Source organism: Mchenga conophoros, linkage group LG7, assembly GCF_057382185.1.
Source record: "Mchenga conophoros isolate Kocher_MC1m ecotype Shallow Benthic linkage group LG7, M_conophoros_male_GT1.1, whole genome shotgun sequence".
Classification (NCBI taxonomy): domain Eukaryota; kingdom Metazoa; phylum Chordata; class Actinopteri; order Cichliformes; family Cichlidae; genus Mchenga; species Mchenga conophoros.
The window spans coordinates 19,621,040-19,643,521 of NC_140532.1; the positions used below are offsets into that span (position 1 = coordinate 19,621,040).

Below are 22,482 nucleotides of genomic sequence, written 5' to 3' on the forward strand. Positions count from 1 at the left end.
TATGACATAGATAAGAGGGCAAGGTTTTTAACTGATAAATTTTACTAGAGTAACACTGCAGTTACCTTTGAATAGACTTTCAGATACACCAATAAAATAACTCATGTATTAACATAGACAGTTTCTGGTGTCTCTCTCTGTTGCAATGGCATCATCAGGCCAGTGGTATTATCCTCAACAGTGTGGAGGCTTTTTAATGCTGACAGTTTTCCAGAGACAAGTGGAGGGGATACTTTTTACGCTAGAAAGCTTAAACAGCACTTTCTATGAGGAAGCAGAGAGAAAGATCAGTTTGTCTGCTGGGGAGAAATGTTGCAACTTCCTGTCAACCACAGACTCTAACAATTAGTAGGCTAATGTGAAAATATTTTTATTGTGAAAAGTTTTAATGGTTTTGTGGAAACTCACTGGCATTTTTTTCATATGGGAGGGTTCAGTTGGAGGCGGAATAAAGGACACACAATCTGTTTCTAATCAGAGAACTTGCTTGTCTCTGTTCAACTGACACACAGATTGTCAGTTCATATATGCCTTTAGTTCTCCTTTCATTTTTATAGAGTAGTCACTGTGGTTATTAACAGATATGGCTACTTCGGCAAAGGCAGGCCTTTTAAAAAGTACAATCCACTCTCTCATCACAACGTCAAAAACTTTGACTTAACAAAGTGCGCACATATTTCCCACGACTTTGTCTGCATGCTGCAATATTTCTAGTGCTCTCTTTTGAGTTGAATAGATAGTTGTTGTTGCACAGGTTGCAAATACACTCACTGGCCACTTCATTTATTACATCTTGCTAGTAACAGGTTGGACCCACGTTTCCCCTCAGAACTGCTTTAATCTTCATGATGCAAATTCAACGAGGTGCTGGAAACATTCATCAGAGATTTTTTGGTCCATATTGACATGACAGCATCACACAGTTCCTGCAAATTGTTCAGCTGGATTTCCATTATACCAGTGTCCCGTTCCACCACATCTCAAAGGTGCCCTATTGGATTGAGATCTGGTGACTGGAGGTCATCTAGATGCGCTGAACTTGCTGTCAGGAAACCAGTTTGAGATAATTTGAGATTTGTGACATGGTGCGTTATCCTGTTGGAAGGAGTCATCAGAAAATGGTTCAACTGAGGCCATAAAGGGATGGAAACGTTCATGAATACTCAATAGGTTGCAGTGTATTAAACCTGGTGGAACCTGATGCGGTCTTCTGCTGCTGAAGCCCATCTGCTTTAAAGTTCAATGTGTTTGCATTTAGAGATGCTCTCCTGAAAAACACCTTGGTTGTAACAAGTGGTTATCTTCCAGTTAGCTCAAAGCAGTGTAGCCATGCTCCTCTGACCTCTGACATCACTGAGGCGTTTTCACCCAAAGAACTGACGCTATTCTCTGTAAACTCTAGAGATGGTTGTGCAGAAAATGCCTGTAGATCGTCGTTTTTTTGCAAATCCTCAAACATGCCTGTCTCGCACCGACATCTATGTTCACAGTTACTTAAATCACATTTCTTTTCCATTCCGATACTCACTTTGAACTTCAGCAGGTCTTGATCATGTCTACATGCTTAAATGCATCATGTTGCAGCCATGTGATTGGTTGATTACGTATTTATGTTAACAAGCAGTTAAACAGTGTTTATTGTATAGTTATAAGGGGTTCACACAGTTGTGAAGATGGGACAACACATCCTGGCCTGCAGTTAACAGCAAAGGCTCATGTTTGATATGCTGTATAATTGTGTCGTAACTAATTGTTGCAGTCTGAAACTCTTTCTGTCACAGCTTATGCAAAGCCAGAATTTGCTGTTCTGATGCTGGATTTTTCACTCGTCTGTGCTGATGGAAATATCAAAAGTAGCAACAGGAAGGTTGCAATTATTTCAGACTAAAAAAAGCTCTCTGCGCTCCCCTCATTTTCCTGTAAGCCGCTATGGTTCGGTTTCTGGAACAAAAGGAGAAGAGGGAGAGAAGCTTTTTTTTTTTTTTTTTTTTTTTTTTTTTTTAAGAGATTAACTTTTAGGGAGCTGTATGGTAAAAGATTTTCTGAAAAAGCTTAGCCATTAAGCAGGGGTTGTTACCAGCCGTTTAGTAATTTATGAATTGCGATCCTCCAAAGTGGCTCGACTTTTGTGACATGTTGGTGTATTGTAATCATGTTGTTACAGTATTTATCCCGTCAGTGGTGCCTAATCCAAAGAGGTGTGCCTTTTTTAAAAATGTCTTTCTTTAGCCAAAATTATACCAGCCTTTTAAAAAGGCAGTGTGTGTACTTCTGTAGCCACAAAGGTTAAAGCATTATGTTGTTTTCGTGAGGAGAAATACAAGACAGATGGCAGTACTGGCCCTGCAGACGGCCTTTGAGAAGAACTGCTCATAATAAGTTTTAAACAGTTTTTTAAAACATGTCTAAACAGGTGTTTTTTGTATGTGGAACAACTGGGGCAAGAAGTGAAATTACAGTTAAAATTGAAACCATGTAGGAATGAGGAGTGGAGTATTGATGGGAAGCAAAGATGGGAAAGAAAACATCTTGAGAGGCTTGCCGTGGCATGCAGTTGTTGAAGAAAGATAAGTGCGGCCTCTCCGTCCCCACTTGCCATCCTCCTCCTTTTACCCTTCCCCATTCTTGACAGTGCTCCTCACAGCTGTTCTGAACATCTCAAGCTTAGAGGAATACCTCACTGGGTGTTCCTCATAAGATGAAGATGTTTTTCTACAACTGGGCCTTCCTATTTTCCGCTACACCCACCATTACAAGTAGCCATGTCTACCACCAGCGGTGCATGTATGCTGCACTGTCAGCACCTTTCAATTTGATGTCACATCAAACAGTTACCTAAATGTCTGTCCTCTTTCCTCTCTAGGCTGCAGAGTCTGGTATAGTGAAGATTAAGACGATAGCAGCCAGGAACACAGACATATTAGCAGGTGAGTGATAATAGAAGTACTTAGTTGTTCTTCAATTGGCTATGTGTGCAGAGCTAGTGCTTTAAACTGCAACAAGCTTATATTCAAATGTTCAGGGAGACGGCAGTATTCATGATTTTCTGTTCACACAACTGCATCCTGCATACAAGTGACAGACTGAAATAGTCACTGGGCTTTCATGTATTTTCCTTTCATAATGCATGCATTCAGCCAAAGGCAAGTCATGTACAAACGGCCTTTGACTCCACCCCAAAAAAACCAAACAAAAAAAGTCATTGTGTTTATTAAGTTATATGATAAATGAGTCTTTTATTTCCCTCCTCTCTGAGCTTTGTTTGCAGTCTTTTTCTGGCTCTTTCTAGCTTGTTGCTCTGAATTATTGAAGTATTTTCAAACGGGGCTGGTCTCTCAGCACTCGTATGGAAAATTGGTTCTAGCGCCGTCTCTGTAAACAAGTCTAGCTTTTTGGTAGCATTTGCAGAGTTGACACATAGTTGACATTTCCTGAGTTCCACTGATGACTGTCCACAACCTGCTGCCCCTCTGTAGCTGTGAACTGTACAGCAGCTCACTGTTCACTGTTTCAACTTTAAGTCTACTTGACGCATCAACTTTATGGTGATTAACTGGGAAACCTGTTGTGCAGGTGTAAATAACTGGTGAACCTAAATTCAGTTTACTGGAAAAGGAAATAATGCACTTTTCACTTTTAAGTGCTGTTTAAAATGAGATGATAAAAACCTCAGTGCAAAATGGGTACCTTTTTTTTATTATTATAATTGTTGAGCTAGAATAGTGTTGCATGATTCACACTTGAGAATAATTGTTATTGTAAGTTGATACCTCCATGTATTCTTTTCATTTACTCTCCAAAGTTTTCGTTCTGCAGTACCAGACTTCATGAAATCAGAAGCAAAACAAAAGCAAACACATGTATTTTTTTTTTTTTTACTTTAAGGCATTTTATTAGAAGTAAATTGCATGATGACATCTTTAAAAAAAGATTATTTGTGTCCTTTATTTGTGTCCCTTTTTCCTGCAGCCCTAAAGGAGAACAGCTCAGAGGTTGTGCAGCCTTTCCTGATGGGCTGTGGCACCAAAGAGCCAAAGATCACACAGCTGTGTTTGGCTGCCATCCAGAGACTCATGTCCCATGAGGTCGTATCTGAGGTGAGGGCTATAAGCTAGCCTTTTATTTGAAAATAGGATATTTATATTTTCATATGTATGATCTGCAGATGTGTACACAAGAAGGGAATCTAGTGTGTAGAAGGCCAAATAAAACCACAGTGTGGTAACAAGCAGTGCCGAATTGAGGACAGTTTGATTGATACATGTTAATTTACACACATCACAATAAATGCAATAATAATCATCAGGCTGTTAGACTAATGCACTCATTGGTGAGTTGCTTTTGGCAGGTGCACTCAGTAAGAGGCCTTTGCTGATCCGCTGTGTGACATTGAGCTTCACAAATACAGTGTGATTGTTATTTCAAAGAGTGGCGAGTCGGTGCGTGCGTCCTTGTTGGAAGGTTGTTCCCAAGCGAAGAAAACTCTTTTATAGAGAACACAGCCATGAAAAACACATTTTTCGAGTTTGTGATCGAACGACTCATTAAAAACAACGGAAAGTAGATGTGCTGTTTTTCTTTTTTAGCATTATTTGAATCTTTCGGGTTGTGGCCTTCTGTTGTTTTTTGTTTGATTACCTGGAAGTAAATAAAGACTGTTTTAAACCTCAATGTTTCATGCTCACCTTCAGTGTGTAAGCATGGACAAATTAAGGCTTGATTGATATGCAATTGGGTCAATACTGCAAGCACTGCAACACATCAATACCCAATCAAGCAGTGTAAATTTAATTTGACCTCGTTCCTGGCGCAAAGGCGCAGACCACCTTTACCACTTCCACTGCTCATTTTCGTGAAACCCGTTGACCTAGAAAATCTATTACTTGAACAGTTTAACATCATCTTTATGCGCAGTGGCAGTTAAACAACTCAGAAAAACGGAGTGGAATAAGGTACCGATCTCAGGAAAGGGGAGGCTACAATAACTTCCAAATTGAAATCGTCGTTTAATGGTAGCCTGTGAAATGGGTGTAGGGGTTTTCGACCTTTTAAACAACGCAGCTTTTGGCAGACCTGAGATGTGAGCGGTTTCCAAGATGTTACCCCAGAGGTGTTAGCACACTGCAAAGCAGGCTTTCTTCATTTTAATCATCATTTGTTGGATTACACTAAAATAGATTTCAAAGCTCTGTTTGTTTTTGTTAGTTTTCTTTTTTTTTCCTTTGGTGGGAGAAAAGATGCGCTTGGCATTCCCTGAGAAAATTCTTTGTCAGAACTGGTCACGCTGGGTTACTTAGCGCTAATTCTTATCAACTATTTTTGTCACACAGATCTCGCTCTCACGCTCTGTCTCTCTCTTTCCACGCAGTAGTTTACCTCAAACACTGAAATGTTCTGAATCCCAGGACATCCAAGAAGAAACTTAACTAAATTTAAACCCTTGTTGCTGACCAGAGGAAAAATGGCTGTTTCTTAAAGCTGTATCCTTGAAAATAGCTGTGAATTTTAACTGTGAATTAAAAGGAATAATACATTTTTAATCATTCAGATTCATTGTTATTTCCCCCACTCACCAGTAGTAGATGGGTAGTAATGTTAGTTAAACAGACTGAGAGTTTAAGCGTTTAGTATTTTATTTTACAAATACAAAAAAGTTTGCACACAAAAACAGCACAGCGTGGGGAGCGGGTTGATGCAGGTCAATCCAGTAAAACAGAAAGCAGCTTCTAACCTGTGCCGTTTCGTTTCATAAAAAGAAAGAAAAAGAAATCCTAAACTTCTTGAACCTCCATGGCCAAAACAACAAAACGATGCAGGAGTAGCTCCCCTAAAACGGTGGTCTCTAACAAAAGCAGCCAGGAGCAGAGGACAGGTGAACCACACCAAGTAGGCGGGACATAGGAGAAAGACAGGATGGTGAAGAAGTACAGGCCTCTCCAAACCAACTGAGATTTAGTTCCCATCTATCTCCCCAAGCATGTCTTGTCTATTCACGGAGATCTCAGCAATAAATTCACATCATTTCATTCTTGAATCCACCTGGACATTTGTGCCAAATTTGCAGAAGTTCCTTAAGGCATTGCTGAGATATTGCATTGAGGAGAGTAGACGACTAAAGCAGTGCCTTCAGGCAGGGCTGTGGCAGAGCATAAGACGCGTTCATATTTGAAAATTGAGTTTGTTTGTTATCTTGTGAATTGAGCCAGTTACACATAAAAGCAGCTGTTAGGGGGATGCATGTAGATTTATTTTGGATAGCTTGACCCTGAGAAAGGACGTGCGGTGTCACTTACTATCAGCAGAAACTGACAGTGAGATCTGGTGTTATTGAACTGGGTGATGTTGTAACCCCAAGCAGGCACAACCATCTGCTCCCACAAGAGTGTGTTTTTGTGCATGTCTATTATTTATGGCTGTTACCTTGGGCAAGCCAAAGGCCTGATATCAGCTAGGAACTCTGATAATGCCTCCTAAATTCAGAGTGTGGCTATGTACTTTAGTTGTGTGTGTGTGTTTGTGAAACAGGCAGCAGCAGGGAACATCATCAACATGTTGTGGCAGCTGATGGAAAATGGTTTGGAAGAGCTGAAACTTTTACAGACAGTCCTCGTCCTGTTGACCACCAACACAGTTGTACATGATGAAGTGCTATCCAAGGTAAAAGCATAGACACACACACTGTTTGCATGTATTATATGGATGAACAGTATAGTAGCAGTAGTTTGTTTTTTCCCCTGTGCCCAGGCTATTGTGCTGTGTTTTCGTCTGCACTTCACCAAGGACAACATCACCAACAACACAGCAGCTGCCACCGTTAGACAAGTTGTCACCGTGGTGTTTGAGAGGATGGTGGCTGAGGACGAGCGCTTTAAAGGTTAGAGTTCATTGGTTCTGAAAGTAGGAAGATGATACAGTAAAATTCTGAGATGCTTAATATTACAGATGGTGTGAAAAACTGAAAAGTACATCTTTAAGCTATTTAAATAGAACATAGATAAAAATGCTTTTTAATTGCAAGCTAATTTACTGTGTAATGTATTTTGTATTTAACCTCAAGGCATTGTGGAGCAGCCCCCTCCTGTCCAGGGAAACACCAACCGCCGGTCTGTTAGCACTTTGAGACCCAGTGCAAAGGATGCATACATGCTGTTTCAGGTATGTCCACCAGGGGGCGGTAGCCTTCTATAAGCCGTCCTGCCCTCTTGTCAGAGTTGGTTAGATGCTGATTTTGAGATCTTTCTTATAATCTCAAATTGAGGTCCAGTAAAACTAATTCAGAAATATTTCTTTTCATCTCTGAAATGAAGTAATTTTTTTAAAGAGGGATTCGGTTGTCTTGAAGTCTTTCACCCACATTACACTTTCATGTGATGATGATTGTTCTTCACGCAGAGCTCGGTCAAAGCCCTGTTTCAGCCACTGTGATGTGGGTAGGACAACACTGCATTGTTTTGAAGGCTGTTGTTCACCTTCCTGCAGGACTTGTGCCAGCTGGTGAATGCTGACGCCCCCTACTGGCTGGTGGGGATGACAGAGATGACACGGACGTTTGGCCTTGAGCTGCTGGAGTCTGTTCTTAATGATTTCCCCGGTGTATTCCTGCAGGTAAAGAGAGAAAAAAGAGCGAGTTTGTGAACATCTAGACCAGGGGTGGGCAATCTCAGTCCACGAGGGCTGGTGTCCCTGCAGGTTTTAGATGTGTCCTCAAACCAACACAGCTGATTTAAATGGCTAAATTAGCTCCTCAACATGTCCTGAAGTTCTCCAGAGGCCTGGTAACGAACTAATCATGTGCTTCAGGTGTGTTGACCGAAGGTGAGATCTAAAACCTGCAGGGACACCGCCCCTCGTGGACTGAGATTGCCCACCCCTGATCTAGACCAAAAACAAGGTGTCAGACCAGAAGTGGCAAAAAAGAGAAAAGTCTGCTCATTGTTAGGTTCCAACTTTTTTTATTTTAAAAGGTTTAGATCCATCTGATCCATCTTGTCCTTTCAATAAAATTCTTAATGAAACATTCTACAATAAAATAAATTAATTCACAGGATGTTTTGGTCTCCCTTTGTTTCCTACCCAGCATCAGGAGTTCAGTTTCCTGCTAAAAGAAAGAGTTTGTCCCCTCGTCATCAAGCTCTTCTCCCCTAACATCAAGTTCCGGCAGGGCAGCAGCAGCGCTGCTTCACCAGCTCCTGTGGAGAAACCTTACTTCCCCATCTGCATGAGGTTGCTGCGTGTGGTCTCCGTCCTCATCAAGCACTTCTACAGCTTACTGGTAAGTAACTGATCCGTTGCGATGGTTGGGTGGTCAAAACAGTTGTCTGATGGTTGTTTTTTTATGTCTATGGGATTTTCTTAAGCACAGAGCTGATGCACTTAATTGATCCAGTCAGATTAGCATTGGCTTACCCAAGCAGTAGTTTTGTCTTAGTTCTCCTCCAAGCACTTTAATGAGCTTAACTACAATCGAGTAACTCAGCATTCCAGCTGTTTTTATTTAGTGGCATTTATTCAATTTTTGAGATGGAATTTTTTTTTCTTCTTTTTGCTCAAATTGATCAAAAAGCCGTTCCACTTCCACAAAGCCAGAAGGTATTCAGAGATTTTGCATCACTTTCAGTCTGATATGTGTGTGCTTGGCTTGCAGGTGACTGAGTGTGAGATCTTCTTGTCTCTGTTGGTGAAATTTCTGGATGGGGAGAAGCCTCAGTGGCTCAGAGCAGTGGCTGTGGAATCAGTCCACAGACTGTGTGTGCAGCCTCATTTGTTACGGTAAGCAGCTTTAAAAAAACAACACAGATTTTTAGTTACAGGGTCTGGAAACTTACGTTTTTTTTTCCTACTTTAGTTTAAAAAAATATAGCTGATTCTGCACAATTACATTCATTAAACCCTTTTGTGACTAAGGTTGTTTAACTGTTTCTCAGAGTGCAGTTTGGCCTAATGAAACTTGGCAAAGTCTGAAGTGTCCTTTTTTTTTTCTTTCTAATACAACCCCACACTGCTGTGATCTCACTCTGCTCTTCTCTGTTTCAGTTCGTTCTGCCAGTCTTATGACATGAAGCAGCACTCCACTAAAGTGTTCAGAGACATTGTCAATGCCCTGGGATCCTTCATCCAGTCCCTCTTCATCGTTCCCAATGCGGGAAACGTGGCTGCTGTTGGCGCGCCAGCTGGTAAGTTGACTGAGTTGTCCTTATTTAGAATTTCTATTGATGTCAAGGAGATGTGTTCAAATGGGCCTGAAATTCAGATTTACTGCACTTATACCCCCTTACCTCATTCCTCTCCGGCTTTTGTTGTAGGTGGGTCGGGTTCAGGTGCTCAAGGCACAGCACAAGGCGGTCCAGGCACAGGAGGGGTCAGCGGCACCCTGACTACCCAGGCTGCATTTGAATACCGTGGTACCTGGATCCCCCTTATGACTGTTAGTGTCCAGGGAAGCGCCAAGGCCACCTAGTAAGAATTTCTTTTGTACATACTGAATAATCTCCCCTTATTTATTGTGTGTTTATAAGGATGTAATTCCAGTCACAGATGCAGAAAGTAAACAGTTCCAGGACCGACTAGCTTTGTGCTGCAAAGTGGCATAAATATAGACAAGCTTGTCATTTTTTAAATTAATTTTTTCCCCCAAGATGTTGTTTCTGACGTTAATGATACAGCAGATCAAAAGTTATTTGCTGAAAAGAAATGGCTGCCTAATATGTTAATGGTCTTGGAAAAGGAGGCAGCTCTTATATGTCAATTTTCCAGACAGAAACTTCAGTTCATGTACTTCACCTCATTTCTCTTTCTCCATCTCTCTCCCAGCTTAGAGATGCTGGACAAGGTTGAGCCCCCATCCATCCCAGAGGGCTACGCCATGTCAGTGGCCTTCAGTGCTCTGCTTGACCTGGTGAGGGGCATCACCACCATGATTGAAAGAGAACTGGCCGCGGAGGAGGAGGCAGCTGCTGAATTTAGAGAAGCTCACCCTGACCAGGAGTGGAAGCCGCAACCTGGTGAGAATGTACAGAAGGAAAAAATGTTCTTTGGAGCGTTTTATTCTCATGATACACCCTGACAAGAAGGATATTAATCAGTTGAAAATATATGAAAGCAGACATATGGAGATGGGGAAGCAGGAGTGGTGTGTATAATGGTCTAGCCTGTCATGATTCTGGGTGGTAGCACTTGTACAAACTCTAGTGACCACAATTATAGCCGAACCTCTTTATAATTTCAAATAAGAAGTGGAAAAAATTAGAGATGATCAATTTCTTTTCTTTTTCCCCAACATGAGACTGTCCAGACTGATGTGATAGTATTTAGGAATAAACCCCGTAATGTTTTGTTTGTCTCAGGGGCTCACCTGGTGTGGGAGGAGATGGTCAACGCCTGCTGGTGCGGTCTCCTGGCTGCACTGTCTCTGCTGCTGGATGCCAGGTACGGATTCTGGAGTCAGCAGACATGTTATATATTTACAGCAGTGATTCAGACAGGAACGTTTTAAAGCTTTAGTCATTTGTAAATTGCACCACATTAAAGATTACTTTAAACGCACGATGTATGCTTAACAGATAAATACACATTTAATTTCCCGTTCAAGTGTTTGTTCAATAGAACTAGGAGGTGAGTTTTTGTGCTGCTGAAACAGACATTATCATGTTGTAGTTATTAATGAATATTAATAATAGCTCTGTGTCCAACATAACAACCCTCAGGTCAGTGGCTTAGAGTTTAATGGCCTATTTATTTTTTTTATTGGCTTGTGTTTTTATATTTTTAAATAGTCATGCAATTTAATTAAAACAATATTTCAGATGATTTCACTTACAAAATGGAAAACGATACAGAAGCCTTGAAATTAATATGGCGTGACCATGGTCTCTAATGCGGTCACTTCTCCGTTAGCTGCAGGTGTCGCTCCCATGTTAAATAGGACGGCGCCCTCAGCCTTCATCGAGCTGTATAATTTAACCAGTCTGGTATCTGGTGTCAGACTAAGTTAACTGTTCATATTTTAATACAACCTGTGCACATCTTTCACGGTGTAAAACTAACAGCGGTGGATGGAGCAGCTACAGAGTTTGCTTTTCTTCATCAGGTGGTTCGATGCAGGACTCCCGCTCACTTTTTTCCCAGTTAAGGTTTTAATGGTGATCAGATGTTTTGGTGCTGCTGTTTTGGATGCTAGAAACATGTTTTCTTTTACTCTGAGTTCACTGTCTCAGTAATGGCTCTGCCTATTTACTGTTCACAGCGTGTAACGCTGTAGACTCTGGCTCTGACATTAAACTTTGCCAGCATCACCATCACTGCTTCTGTTGTGTTATCAGCGTTTTTGCTGAAAAACTGGAGGCTGCCTGGACTTAGGGTTGTCATACGCTGCTCCTAAATATGTTTGTAGTGCAGGGTCTGTTTTAAGTCGCAAATGTGGGTTTGCATCTTTTAACACAACAGCCCGCTACACAGCCGTGCATTAAACCATTAGTCCCCCTGATGCCAACATCATTTTTTGCTGGTCCCCACAACATAATATTCCTAGCAATGTGTTTCACTGTGGGGATGGAGTTCTTGTGGTTGTAGGTTTCTCCCTTCTTTCTCCAAACATAAGCAGCGTCTCTGTGGCCAAAGAGCTCAAGTTTTATCTCACCTGATCAAAGGACGCACTTCCAGTCCAGGTTGTCCTCAGCATACTTCAGTGTCTGTTCTTCCTGTGTTTTTCTTGGTCTGCAACCTCTCAGCCCATTCCTGTGCAGTATTCTAGTGATTCACTAAGTCCCTAGCAGTTGTGACTTTAGACACATTTGTCACTAGTTTTCTTTCCAGCCTTTGAAATATTTAGCTTCCTGCCTCTGTCAGGCTCTGTGGCTCTCTTTGAATTTCTTAATGATACTTCTCACTACAGTTCTTGACACTTGGAGATGCTGTGATAGCTTTCTATATCCACCTCCTGCTTTGTGAGCATTAGCAATTCTTTTTGTGGAGTCAAAAGAGATTTCTTGTTTTTGACATGATGCTTTCTCATGTGACAGCTCAAACAGTGAGTCAGTTGGAAGAAAACCCTCAGTTTTAACTTGCGTTTACAAGTTTTGAGCATTACAAAGTTAAAACACATCATTGCAAAGGTCAGCTTTTCAGCTGCTAATAACACAAACTCTGCTCATTTTTATTATTGTGTGCAAACAGAAATAATTGATGGTTTCTAAAGAAGACTCATTTGTTTAGATGTGCTATGTTGAAAATTCTTCACTTGGTCATAAAAGTACTTCGAAAGAAATTCAAATTTCATTGCTGGGTTTATCTATACATATCCTATCATGTTCTAATAATGAATAAAGGTCTAATATAGCCTTGGCAGCATTTCTTAGGATATAAATATTAAATTAGACAATAAGGAATACAGTCTGCAGTGTGTTATGTTTCACTTTTCTGTCCTCTTTCTTCCTTTTCTCACGTCTTGCGTGTTCAGCACTGATGAGACAGCGACTGAGAACATCTTGAAAGCAGAGCTGACCATGGCCTCGCTGTGTGGCCGTCTTGGCCTGGTGACACCTCGTGATGCCTTTATAACGGCCATCTGCAAGGCCTCTCTGCCCCCACACTACGCCCTAACTGTCCTCAGCAGCAACGCGGCCACCCTCTCCAGCAAAGGTGGGTGACTGAGAATGCATCTAAAGATAAATACAAAACACATTTTCAAGGGGACTCAAGTTTCATATAACCTCTATTTTTGTTGTACAAGTATGTCAGGCATGTAGTTATTCACTTGTACACACCAAGAATTGCAAGAGCAAATACATGTTTTATACTGCAAACCATTAAAAGTCCCCATGTAAAGCCCTGAGGGATGGCCTCTGGTCACATGTGTTTAATGAGCAGGTCTAATCTCCCACATGGGTAAGATGTGCCCAACATGTAAACTGTTGGCACTCTGCCTGTCCCTGTTCTCCTGCTCTTGTTGCATTAATCCATAAGTTTTCACTGTGGCTTCTAATTAGACACACCAAGGAGAATGTGCCTGGGGAACGTAGGCGTCCACACACAGCTGCTCTCAAGCCGGCCGCTCAGACTCTCACTATTTGCATATCAGCTTGTAGAGATAAAGCCGGCAAATTGGGTCTTGACTCACCGATGGGATGTTTGTCTTGGAGTTAATTAAGAGAGCTTTTCTTGCATGTTGTAAGCTTGCTACAAAATCCCCTCAAAAACCTTGACTCCTCTACGTGTGCGCGTGTGTAACAATATGTTTGCGTGGGTGCGTGTGTGTGTTTTCTCCACAGCTTATTCAATCCAGGGCCAGAACGTGCAGATTATCAGCCCCTCCAGTGAATCTCATCAGCAGGTGGTGGCTGTGGGGCAGCCACTAACTGCCCAGCCCCAGGGCACTGTTGTGGTAAGGACGCACACATTTGGAAGACTTGGTGGTTACATACTTGATAAGTGTAACAGATTTTCACATTTTAATTTGTGTAGCAGTTTTCCCAAAACAAAGCTCACAAGTGTTTTTTATCAAAACAAGTTAGATTAACAATAATCTTCCATAATGGAGACAATGTCAGCGGAGCTCTTGCTGTTGGGCAGGTTAAATCCAGATAAAGCAGGAAAACCACTTTTCCACAATAAATAAACAAATAGCAGCAGTTTGGTGAGTCCAAACGGCTCCAAACAATCAAGTTTAAAAAAATAAAGTTTCGTGCACTTTATGTTCAATATATGTATTTTGTTGTGCCTGAAATGAATGAATAAATGAAATAAAATGAAATGAATACATCCAACACTGAACTATGAGTTAAGTAAAAGTAAATGGTTTTAATTTGTTGGTACTTGAAGGTTTCGGTAAATAAATATGTTCAGAATCTCTGTAAACAAAACAAAACAAAAAACCCCAGCTTCAAAACAGGTAATACTGCTTAACCATATTAAGCAGTATCGCCAGTATCAATGTGCATAGTAGAGTATATTCCGACAATATTGACTACGTGAAATAAGATGCTTTTCTTTGTCAGGGCCTCGTTCAGGTCGATAGTTCTTAATAGATGCTGGACATGGATGCTTGTGCGCTGAAATGTTTCTTGAGGGCAAAAAGATTTAAAAGTACCTGCACAGTGACCTCGATCCTGACCTGGAATAATCATGCAGAGTTTAAAGTTTTCCCTATAGTAATGTTAGCATATTGTTTTCATTTCCTTTGCTTTTACACTACGTTTCCACCACCTTCTTTTTGTTAACACACTTTTCATTGCCTGTGGTGAGACGGAATACTGTCATAAGTCATAATAACTTGTTCTATAGATGCGACTCACTTGGTAATATACAGTGTGCCTTAGAATTGACTGTAACGTTACTCTCTCCCTCTTTTAGCTGACTGCCAAAAACATCCAGTGTATGCGAACCCTGCTCAACCTGGCTCACTGCCACGGAGCCGTGCTGGGCACCTCCTGGCAGCTGGTACTGGCTACCCTCCAGGTACTACAACCACCTACAGCCACACGCTTACTTCCTTGCAACCACGCACATATGTACACACTCTCATGTAATTAGACGTCACATACAAATCCATTCCATGTATAAATGCACAAAACTGTTCTTGCACTGTCTGCATTGTGCTTTATGCACCTCTCAGAGAGAAAGTGGAATCATTCTTAGCACATTTACATAAAAATACATGTCTTTCAGCATGTTGGTGTACTTTTTCAAGACCTGATATGAACTTTTCTTCAACTCTCCTTCACCTTCTGTTTTTCTCCCAGCACTTAGTGTGGATCCTCGGGCTTAAGCCAGGCGTGGGTGGTGCCTTGAAGCCTGGTCGAGCAGTGGAGGGCCCCAGTACGGTCAGTGTTTTTTATAACCTTTGTATTGAACTTGTATTGCACATTATGTTTCCCAGCTCATTGTTGAAGGTGATGGGCTTACATGCTAATCGTGTGTCTCCAACCTAAACAGGTGCTGACCACAGCAGTGATGACAGACCTGCCTGTTATCTCCAACATCCTGTCCAGACTGTTCGAGAGCTCTCAGTAAGGATCAGTGTGCCTGAGCATATGTAGATACTTTACTTACTTACCTGATGATCTTAAAATGGATATGTACAATAACCATTTGTTAATAAATATGACTGGGAAGGAGCACAGTATTTTCTTAGAGAGATAGGCTAGTGTTGCCTGTTGTAAAATCAGAATTTTAAGTTATTAATGCTAAGCAGAATAGGCACATGTTATCTGAAATAAGTATTTTTCTGTCATCTAGGTACCTGGATGATGTGTCCCTGCATCACCTGATCAATGCTCTCTGTTCCCTCTCCCTGGAAGCAATGGAAATGGCTTATGGAAACAACAAGGTAAACGGTTTCTCTAGTTGACTGATGTTTAGGAAGAGATTTGAGTTTGATTCAAATCTTATAAGGAACTTGTGCTTCTGTGAAACATATCCAGTGTTTTATTTTGGGTTTTCTACACCTTCTGTTTTGTGTTATGTTTTTTTTCAGGAGCCGTCTCTGTTTGCAGTCGCCAAGCTGCTTGAAACCGGTTTGGTCAACATGGATCGCATAGAGATCCTGTGGAGACCACTGACAGGCCACTTATTGGAGGTAATGACTAGTTAGAACAGAAGCCTACACGTACATTTCATGTTAAATGAGGTACAGTCTATTTTTCCTGTACCTCTTTGATCAAATATCGCATCATTTTAGCTTAATAAATAAATGTACCTGTTAAATTGGTACTCAAGGTAAAGTCTTTGTCTTTGGAAATGTAGATTAATTATGTAGACATGAGTTCATGTAGTAGCTAAGACCAAAAAATGTCTTCATTTTTTTTTGTTAAATAAACTATACAGAATTTAATCGCAGTGATTGGTGGTATTAGGTTTGTTTTTCCAGTACATATTTGTCTTAATACCACCAAATTTCCACTATACTGCTTACTGTTCTTTAGTGTTATATACCCAGAGTAAAACCTGTATGTTGTGGTAAATAATGCAGAACATAGGTCATATCAACCAGCAAGCTGACCTATCATTTCACAAGCAGTAATACAATATATGGACTGATATGAGCGATAAACTGGGTTTTTTTTTTTTTGGTTTTTTTTTGTCATTTCTTCAGCTGTCATCAGAAAATCCCTGCTATGTATCTGTAAACATCTGTGTTTTGAGGTTTTCGTCACATTTTCTCTATCTCCTTTTTCTTTTGCACACCCGTTTGTTTTGCAGAAGGTAAGCTCAGATCCTCTCCTCAGTAAACACTGACTTTCCCATCTCTCCTTCCCTCTCTGCCTCTTGGTTCCAATCTGGTTGGTTTTTTTTTTGGTTTTTTTGGTTGTTGCTTTTTTTTGCTCCCTCTCGATCAGACATAAACATGCTGGAGCTGAGAGGTCGCTATGCCACAGTGTGTCCACAATGTGTTTGTGCTGTTATCAGTGTTTGATCCTACATTATTTTGCAAAGCTTTTTCAGTGTGAATTCCTGATTTGTCTCAAAGTAGAATCCAAAGCTGCAAACTGGCAAAAACGTGCTTAGATAAAATGCTGAATATCTTTCTTTGCGACTTTGTCTACTATTCATACAGATAACGATAATAATGAAAAATGTGCGGCGTTAAGTAGATACTTAAAGCCACACAGTATACAAAAGGGTGCACATGGATCATCTGGGTTTTGAAGCAGTAAATCTCGAGAATCGAGAAGTCTGATGCCATAAAAGTAGAAGATTTGTTTGACAAAGATAAACAAGGATGACTGATTTGGAACACAGAAAACACGGAAATGTTTTCTCTCAGATTCTTCAGGTTTTGTACCACATAGTGTACTTTTCTTTGCTCAGCCTGGTCTCTCCATGTGTATCTATGCTTTCATGATTACACTGTCTAGCACAGCATAATCTGTTGCCACAGGGGGATCCCAGTCTCTATCACACAGTCTGTGGTTTATTTCACCGACTTGTTTCACACCCACCCACTGTGAAAACTGCTGGGAAACGCTGTTCTGAACCGCCTGTGCATCAGATCTGTCATTGCGCCTGTTTGTGTCTGCATTTGTCCGTAAATGCTGTGTCCTGCAGGTCTGCCAGCATCCAAACTCCAGAATGAGAGAATGGGGAGCCGAGGCACTGACAGCACTTATTAAAGCTGGACTTGCCTACAAACACGATCCTCCACTGGCCCAAAATCAGGTAGGCAACGACACGATGGGTTATTTAGAAGAAGAAAAAACAAAGACGAACGCAAACATGCACTTATCAGACATAAGATTACAACCATTGATAGGAAGTGAATAATGCTGATTATCTTTTCAGCGTGGCACCTGTTAGTGGGTGGGATGTATCAAGGAGCAAATGAACATTTTGTCCTGAAAGTTGACGCATTAGAAGAAGGAAAAATGGGCAAGCGTGAGAATGTGAGTGAGTTTCAAAAGGGTCAACCTCTGGTGGCTAGATGACTGGGTCAGACCATCTGCAAAAATGGAGCTCCTGTGGGCTGTTCCTAGTCTGTTGTGGTCAGTATCTATCAAAAGTGTTCCAATGAAGGAAATGTTGTGAACCAGCACCAGGGTCTCAGGCGGCCAAGACTCACTGAGTGAAGGCTGGCCCGTTAGGTCAGAGTTAATGCTGGTTCTGGTAGAAAGGTGCCAGAATACACAGAGCATCACAGTTTGTTGTTTCTGGGGTTGCATAGCTGCAGACCAGTCTGGGTGCCCATGCTGACCCCATCCACCACTGAAAGCACCAACAATGGACACATGAGCATCGGCACTGGCCCATGGAGCAGTGGAAGAAGGTGGCCCAGTCTGATGAATCCTGTTTTCTTTTACACCACGTGGATGGCTGGGCGTGTGAGCGTCGCCTACCTGGGGAACTCCTGGCACCATGGAAGAAGCCAAGCCTGCGGAGGCAGTGCGATGCTTTGGGCAATGTTCTGTTGAGAAACCTTTGGTCCTGCCATCCATGTGGATGTTACTTTGACACCTACCAAAGACTCTTGCAGACCACACACATCCTTTCATAGGAAACAGTATTCCCTGATAGCTGTAGCCTCTTTCAGGAGGATAATGTGCCCTGCCACAAAGTAAAAAAGGTTCAGGAATGGTTTGAAAAGAACATGTTTCAGGTGTTTACTTGACCTCCAAATTCTGTCGATCTCAGTCAAATCGAGCATTTGTTGGATGTCCTAGACAAACAAGTCCAATCAGGACTTAAAGGATATGTTGCTGACATCTTGGTGCCAGATACCAAAGCACACCTTTGAGACCAACACAATATTTGGGCAGATGGTCATAATGTTATGGCTGATCGGCATACTGCACAATGTGTATGAATAACACAATACTTGCCTGTATATGATGCTGATGTTCATCCTGTAAGCCACGACAGAAAGATAGAAAAGTCACTTTATCTTGTCATTAATAAACACAAACTGTGACCTTAACCTTGGTGAGACTGATAACAAGCCTTATCTAAAACAGGGTGTGTGGAGGTTATATGAATAATAAAAATGACAGCCAATGAAACAATATTTTTAAAGCATTTCCTTGCATGTGGACAAGCTTTTACTACTTCATGTTGTCATTGCCAAACAAATTACTAAGCATAGTGACTCATCATCAAACCACTGCGTTTGAAAATTCAGTAAGCCTTAATCCTTTCATTTTCAAACATGCAGAGTTAAAAAGTTTAATGCCAATTAGGAAAAAATGTCCAAACACATTTTTCTTTAAACAGTTTGTACTTCACCTGTTTACCCTTCCAATATGAATGTTATACCGTAGCTTTAATAAAGGCGCCACATTCTACTCTTTTAAAATTTAAAATACAAATTTATGAATAGAAAACTTGACAGGTAAGTTGATCACCGTCTCCCTTTTCTTGATCCCTAAGCGGCTGCAGCTTCTATTGCTGAACCCCCTGAAGGAGTTGTCCAACGTGCTGCACGCAGACATCCGGCAGAAACAGCTCGAGTGTGTCCTGCAGATCCTGCAGAGTCAGGGCGACAGCCTGGGGCCTGGTTGGCCCCTCGTTTTGGGTGTTATAGGAGCCATTCGCAATGATCAAGGGTAAGAGTGTAATAGAGGGGGCGATTTTTGTCTCCACCAAAGAGGTGGGTGGGTGTCTGTCTGTATGTATATTTAAAAAAAAATCTATGCAAAGAAATAATACTATTACTATTATGCAATGCTATTCCCTTAAAAGTAAATGATGCCCAGAGAGTGAGCTGCCTGTGTGAAAAGAAATCATTAAAAAAGAATTTTAAAGTGATTTTATGTCCACAGTTACACTGCACATAGTTAATGAAACTAATGCATGCCGCATGTCTTGTTCCTTCATCAGTGAGTCATTGATCCGAACCGCCTTCCAGTGCCTGCAGTTGGTGGTGACAGACTTCCTTCCCACCATGCCTTGCACGTGCCTCCAGATTGTAGTGGATGTAGCTGGCAGCTTTGGCCTTCAGAACCAGGAGCTCAACATCAGCCTCACGTCCATCGGCTTACTGGTACGATGACAGATGTGTACAGCTGTGGTAGTTATTATAAAGGATTATCAGTCAGACTTTTTTTTCCATGCTTTGCTGTCAGATGGTACCTGTAATTAAACAATCAAGTAAGTTTTTTGAGAGTCAACTAGCAGAGTAATGTGATGTAACTGGTGAATTAGCAAGTGCGATTGTAACTGTGAAGGAGAAGCAGGACGACTCTTGCTTGCGAAGGAGTGACAGGTGGCCCACGGCTTTACTTTTCAAACACTAGTTTTCAAATAGAAACCCGGTGTTTTTAATATATGATCAAACAATTGCAGTTCCCCACCTTTTTATTTATTTATTTTTTTGTCGTATTATTTTCTTCTAACTCAACAGTCTTCTAATAACATTAGATAGACACTTTATGCAGGATTCAGGACATACAAAACCTGTTATTGATCTGTGGTTTGCCAGATTATTTCTCTTGGAGTGTGCCAGTTCCTGTGAGGTTACTTTATGGTAATATGGATAGCAAAACTATCAGAAGCATCTTACTGCTTTCTCTCCCTAATTTATACCCCCACTTCGTTTTTGGTTTTTTTCTTCTTCTTCTTACCCACAGTGGAACATTTCAGACTACTTCTTCCAAAGGGGAGAAGCCATCACGCAGGAGCTAGAGAGGGAGGAGGAAGCGCTGCAGAAACAGGCCCAGGAGAAAGGAGAGACCCTCAACAGGCCGTTCCACCCCGCCCCTCCCTTTGACTGCCTGTGGCTGTGTCTGTATGCTAAGCTTGGGGAGCTGTGCGTGGACCCGCGGCCTGCTGTGCGTAAGAGCGCCGGCCAGACGTTGTTCTCCACTATTGCTGCCCACGGAACCCTGCTCCAGCAGCCAACGTGGCACATTGTGGTGTGGAAGGTACAATCCCTGAAACGTCTCCATATAAGATGGAAAAAGAAAAACACGAAAAAATGTAAAATTTGACAGTACGTGATTGTTTTGTCACTCGTCGCCTCCAGGTCCTGTTCCAGCTGCTCGACTGTGTAAGAACGTCCTCCACCACAGCAGACAAGGAGAAGATCGAGTCAGGCGGTGGGAACATCCTTATCCATCACTCGCGCGACACAGCCGAGAAACAGTGGGCGGAGACGTGGGTGCTGACGCTAGCGGGCGTGGCGCGCATTTTCAACACAAGGCGGTATCTCCTTCAGCAGCTAGGTGAGCCCGCACGTGATGCTCTGTGACATTCAGCAGATTGCAGTTGGTGCATTTCTGCTTCAACACCTGTCAATATGTTCTGAGCCATTAATGCAGGACATCTTTGAAAATGGTGTCAAATATCAGAGCGCTAATGTTTCCACGCCGCCATCTTCTGCTGTGTATCTGCAGGTGATTTTTTTGAGGCCTGGGAGGTGCTGTTGAACCATATTCAGTCAGCTGCCCTCAGCAAAAACAATGAGGTCTCCCTGGCTGCCCTGAAGAGCTTTCAGGAAATCCTTCAGATCGTTACACCTGTTAAAGACTCGGACAAAGCAGGCGACGCACTTGCTGCAATGGGCGTCCCTCCAGTGCTCATTGACCCGCTGTCAGCATCCGGTCCTGGAAGACCCCTGGTGCGTTCAGATTCACTACTGGAACGGTTGACACGGTACAACGGAGCTGAGCTGCAGGCGCCCCCGCCAGGGGAGGAGTCGGCCTTGGAGGACTCGGCACTGTGGTGGTCTGCATGGAACACGTGGTATCGAATGGGAACGGACAGCACGAGACCACCTACTGGCCCAACAGAGAAGCTCTCTTTTATCCCCAGTCAGCCCTTCCTCACAGCATTAATCCAGATTTTTCCAGCACTCTACCAGCACATCAAAGCCAACTTCAGTATGGAGGATCTAAAAAAGCTAGGGGTCATCCTTCATGGGGCTGTTTCCGTGCCTATCAGCAGCGATGCCTCACCCTTCATCCTCCCCTCATACACTGAGGCAGTGCTCACCAACCTGCAGGAAGCCGTGCTCACCGCTCTGGATGTTTTGCAGAAGGTGGGAGAAGGATTATTGCCACCGGTGAAGCTTTTAGCAGTTTGATGTGAGGTGGTTTGTGCTACAGTGTAGCATCAAGATAAGAGCGGGGTCATGTGTGTAATCATCATCTGTTCAAATCCAGCAGGAGGTCCCATGTTGCATCTCGTTCTTTCCTTATTAATTACTCTAGCTTTTTCAGCATGCTTACCAAACATAGGCCCTTTCAGTTTAAAGTTAATTCCTCCCAGTTCGTTTCTATTCAGCCCAGGAAAGAAAAGAAAGTGTCAGTCTGCTAAATTGTGCAATATGCAGTCCTGTGGTGGAAGTCAGCAGTGTTTGTTCCTCCCTTCCCTCCCTGCTGCAGGCCATCTGTGTGGGCACGGAGAACCTGCAGGTCATGTACCCGGCCATCTTCGAGCAGCTGCTCCTTTTTGTGGAGTTCTCCTGCAAGCCGCCTCAGTACGGCAGGATGGAAACCAAACACGTGGCCAATGCCAAATACAACCAGGTAGGAAATGAAAAACGGACACCTAAATATTTGGTTTTCATTGCAGTTTATTTGCTTTTACAGTTTGTTTCATTAAGACTGTTGGATGACGCACATTGTTATTCACCCACCTCTCTTCAGCCATTCTCAATAAGATCATATCTGTTCTTTGATGCTCGTGAAGTCCCCCTTCCACTCCCTCTGCCGTCTTGTCCTTATGAAGCTTCTGTCACGGCTCTTCGTGAGATTGACAGATTGTTCTCGACCCCCATTAGAAGCCCCAAACCATTCCTTCCTCAAATTCCTTCCCTCATGATTCATCTTGCTGGGCAGTTGCCAGAGAAATGCTTCAGTCCAGCACAGTTCATAGTCATTTAAAAAAGGAAAAAACTAAGTGTTTCCAAGGCACCCAGTAATTTTGAGCAAGACTATTGAAGTCACAAAAACGGAGTATTTTTAAACGAGTCTGACGTCAGAGTCGTCTTAATCCTTGCTGTTCTGGAAACCTGGAAGTTCTGGAAACACGTAGCTCAAGCAGATGTTATTCCTGCAC

At 42.2% G+C, this 22,482-nt stretch overlaps 1 protein-coding gene across 2 annotated transcripts in view; it reads left to right on the plus strand.

Annotated features, from left to right (window-relative positions):
• mon2 (MON2 homolog, regulator of endosome-to-Golgi trafficking) overlaps positions 1-22,482 on the plus strand; it is a 33,731-nt gene that overhangs the window by 5,550 nt on the left and 5,699 nt on the right. For both annotated transcript variants that reach the window (XM_085282780.1, XM_085282781.1), the window contains exons 2-27: positions 2,864-2,927; positions 3,970-4,097; positions 6,526-6,657; positions 6,745-6,874; positions 7,058-7,155; positions 7,480-7,605; positions 8,078-8,272; positions 8,645-8,769; positions 9,034-9,173; positions 9,303-9,456; positions 9,811-10,001; positions 10,344-10,425; positions 12,455-12,636; positions 13,266-13,378; positions 14,347-14,451; positions 14,736-14,816; positions 14,929-15,002; positions 15,232-15,322; positions 15,470-15,571; positions 17,041-17,151; positions 18,853-19,028; positions 19,303-19,465; positions 20,052-20,345; positions 20,447-20,645; positions 20,817-21,460; positions 21,807-21,950. In XM_085282780.1, coding sequence (XP_085138906.1) covers positions 2,864-2,927; positions 3,970-4,097; positions 6,526-6,657; positions 6,745-6,874; positions 7,058-7,155; positions 7,480-7,605; positions 8,078-8,272; positions 8,645-8,769; positions 9,034-9,173; positions 9,303-9,456; positions 9,811-10,001; positions 10,344-10,425; positions 12,455-12,636; positions 13,266-13,378; positions 14,347-14,451; positions 14,736-14,816; positions 14,929-15,002; positions 15,232-15,322; positions 15,470-15,571; positions 17,041-17,151; positions 18,853-19,028; positions 19,303-19,465; positions 20,052-20,345; positions 20,447-20,645; positions 20,817-21,460; positions 21,807-21,950 — 4,044 coding nt within the window. The remainder of the gene's footprint in view (positions 1-2,863; positions 2,928-3,969; positions 4,098-6,525; positions 6,658-6,744; positions 6,875-7,057; positions 7,156-7,479; positions 7,606-8,077; positions 8,273-8,644; positions 8,770-9,033; positions 9,174-9,302; positions 9,457-9,810; positions 10,002-10,343; positions 10,426-12,454; positions 12,637-13,265; positions 13,379-14,346; positions 14,452-14,735; positions 14,817-14,928; positions 15,003-15,231; positions 15,323-15,469; positions 15,572-17,040; positions 17,152-18,852; positions 19,029-19,302; positions 19,466-20,051; positions 20,346-20,446; positions 20,646-20,816; positions 21,461-21,806; positions 21,951-22,482) is intronic.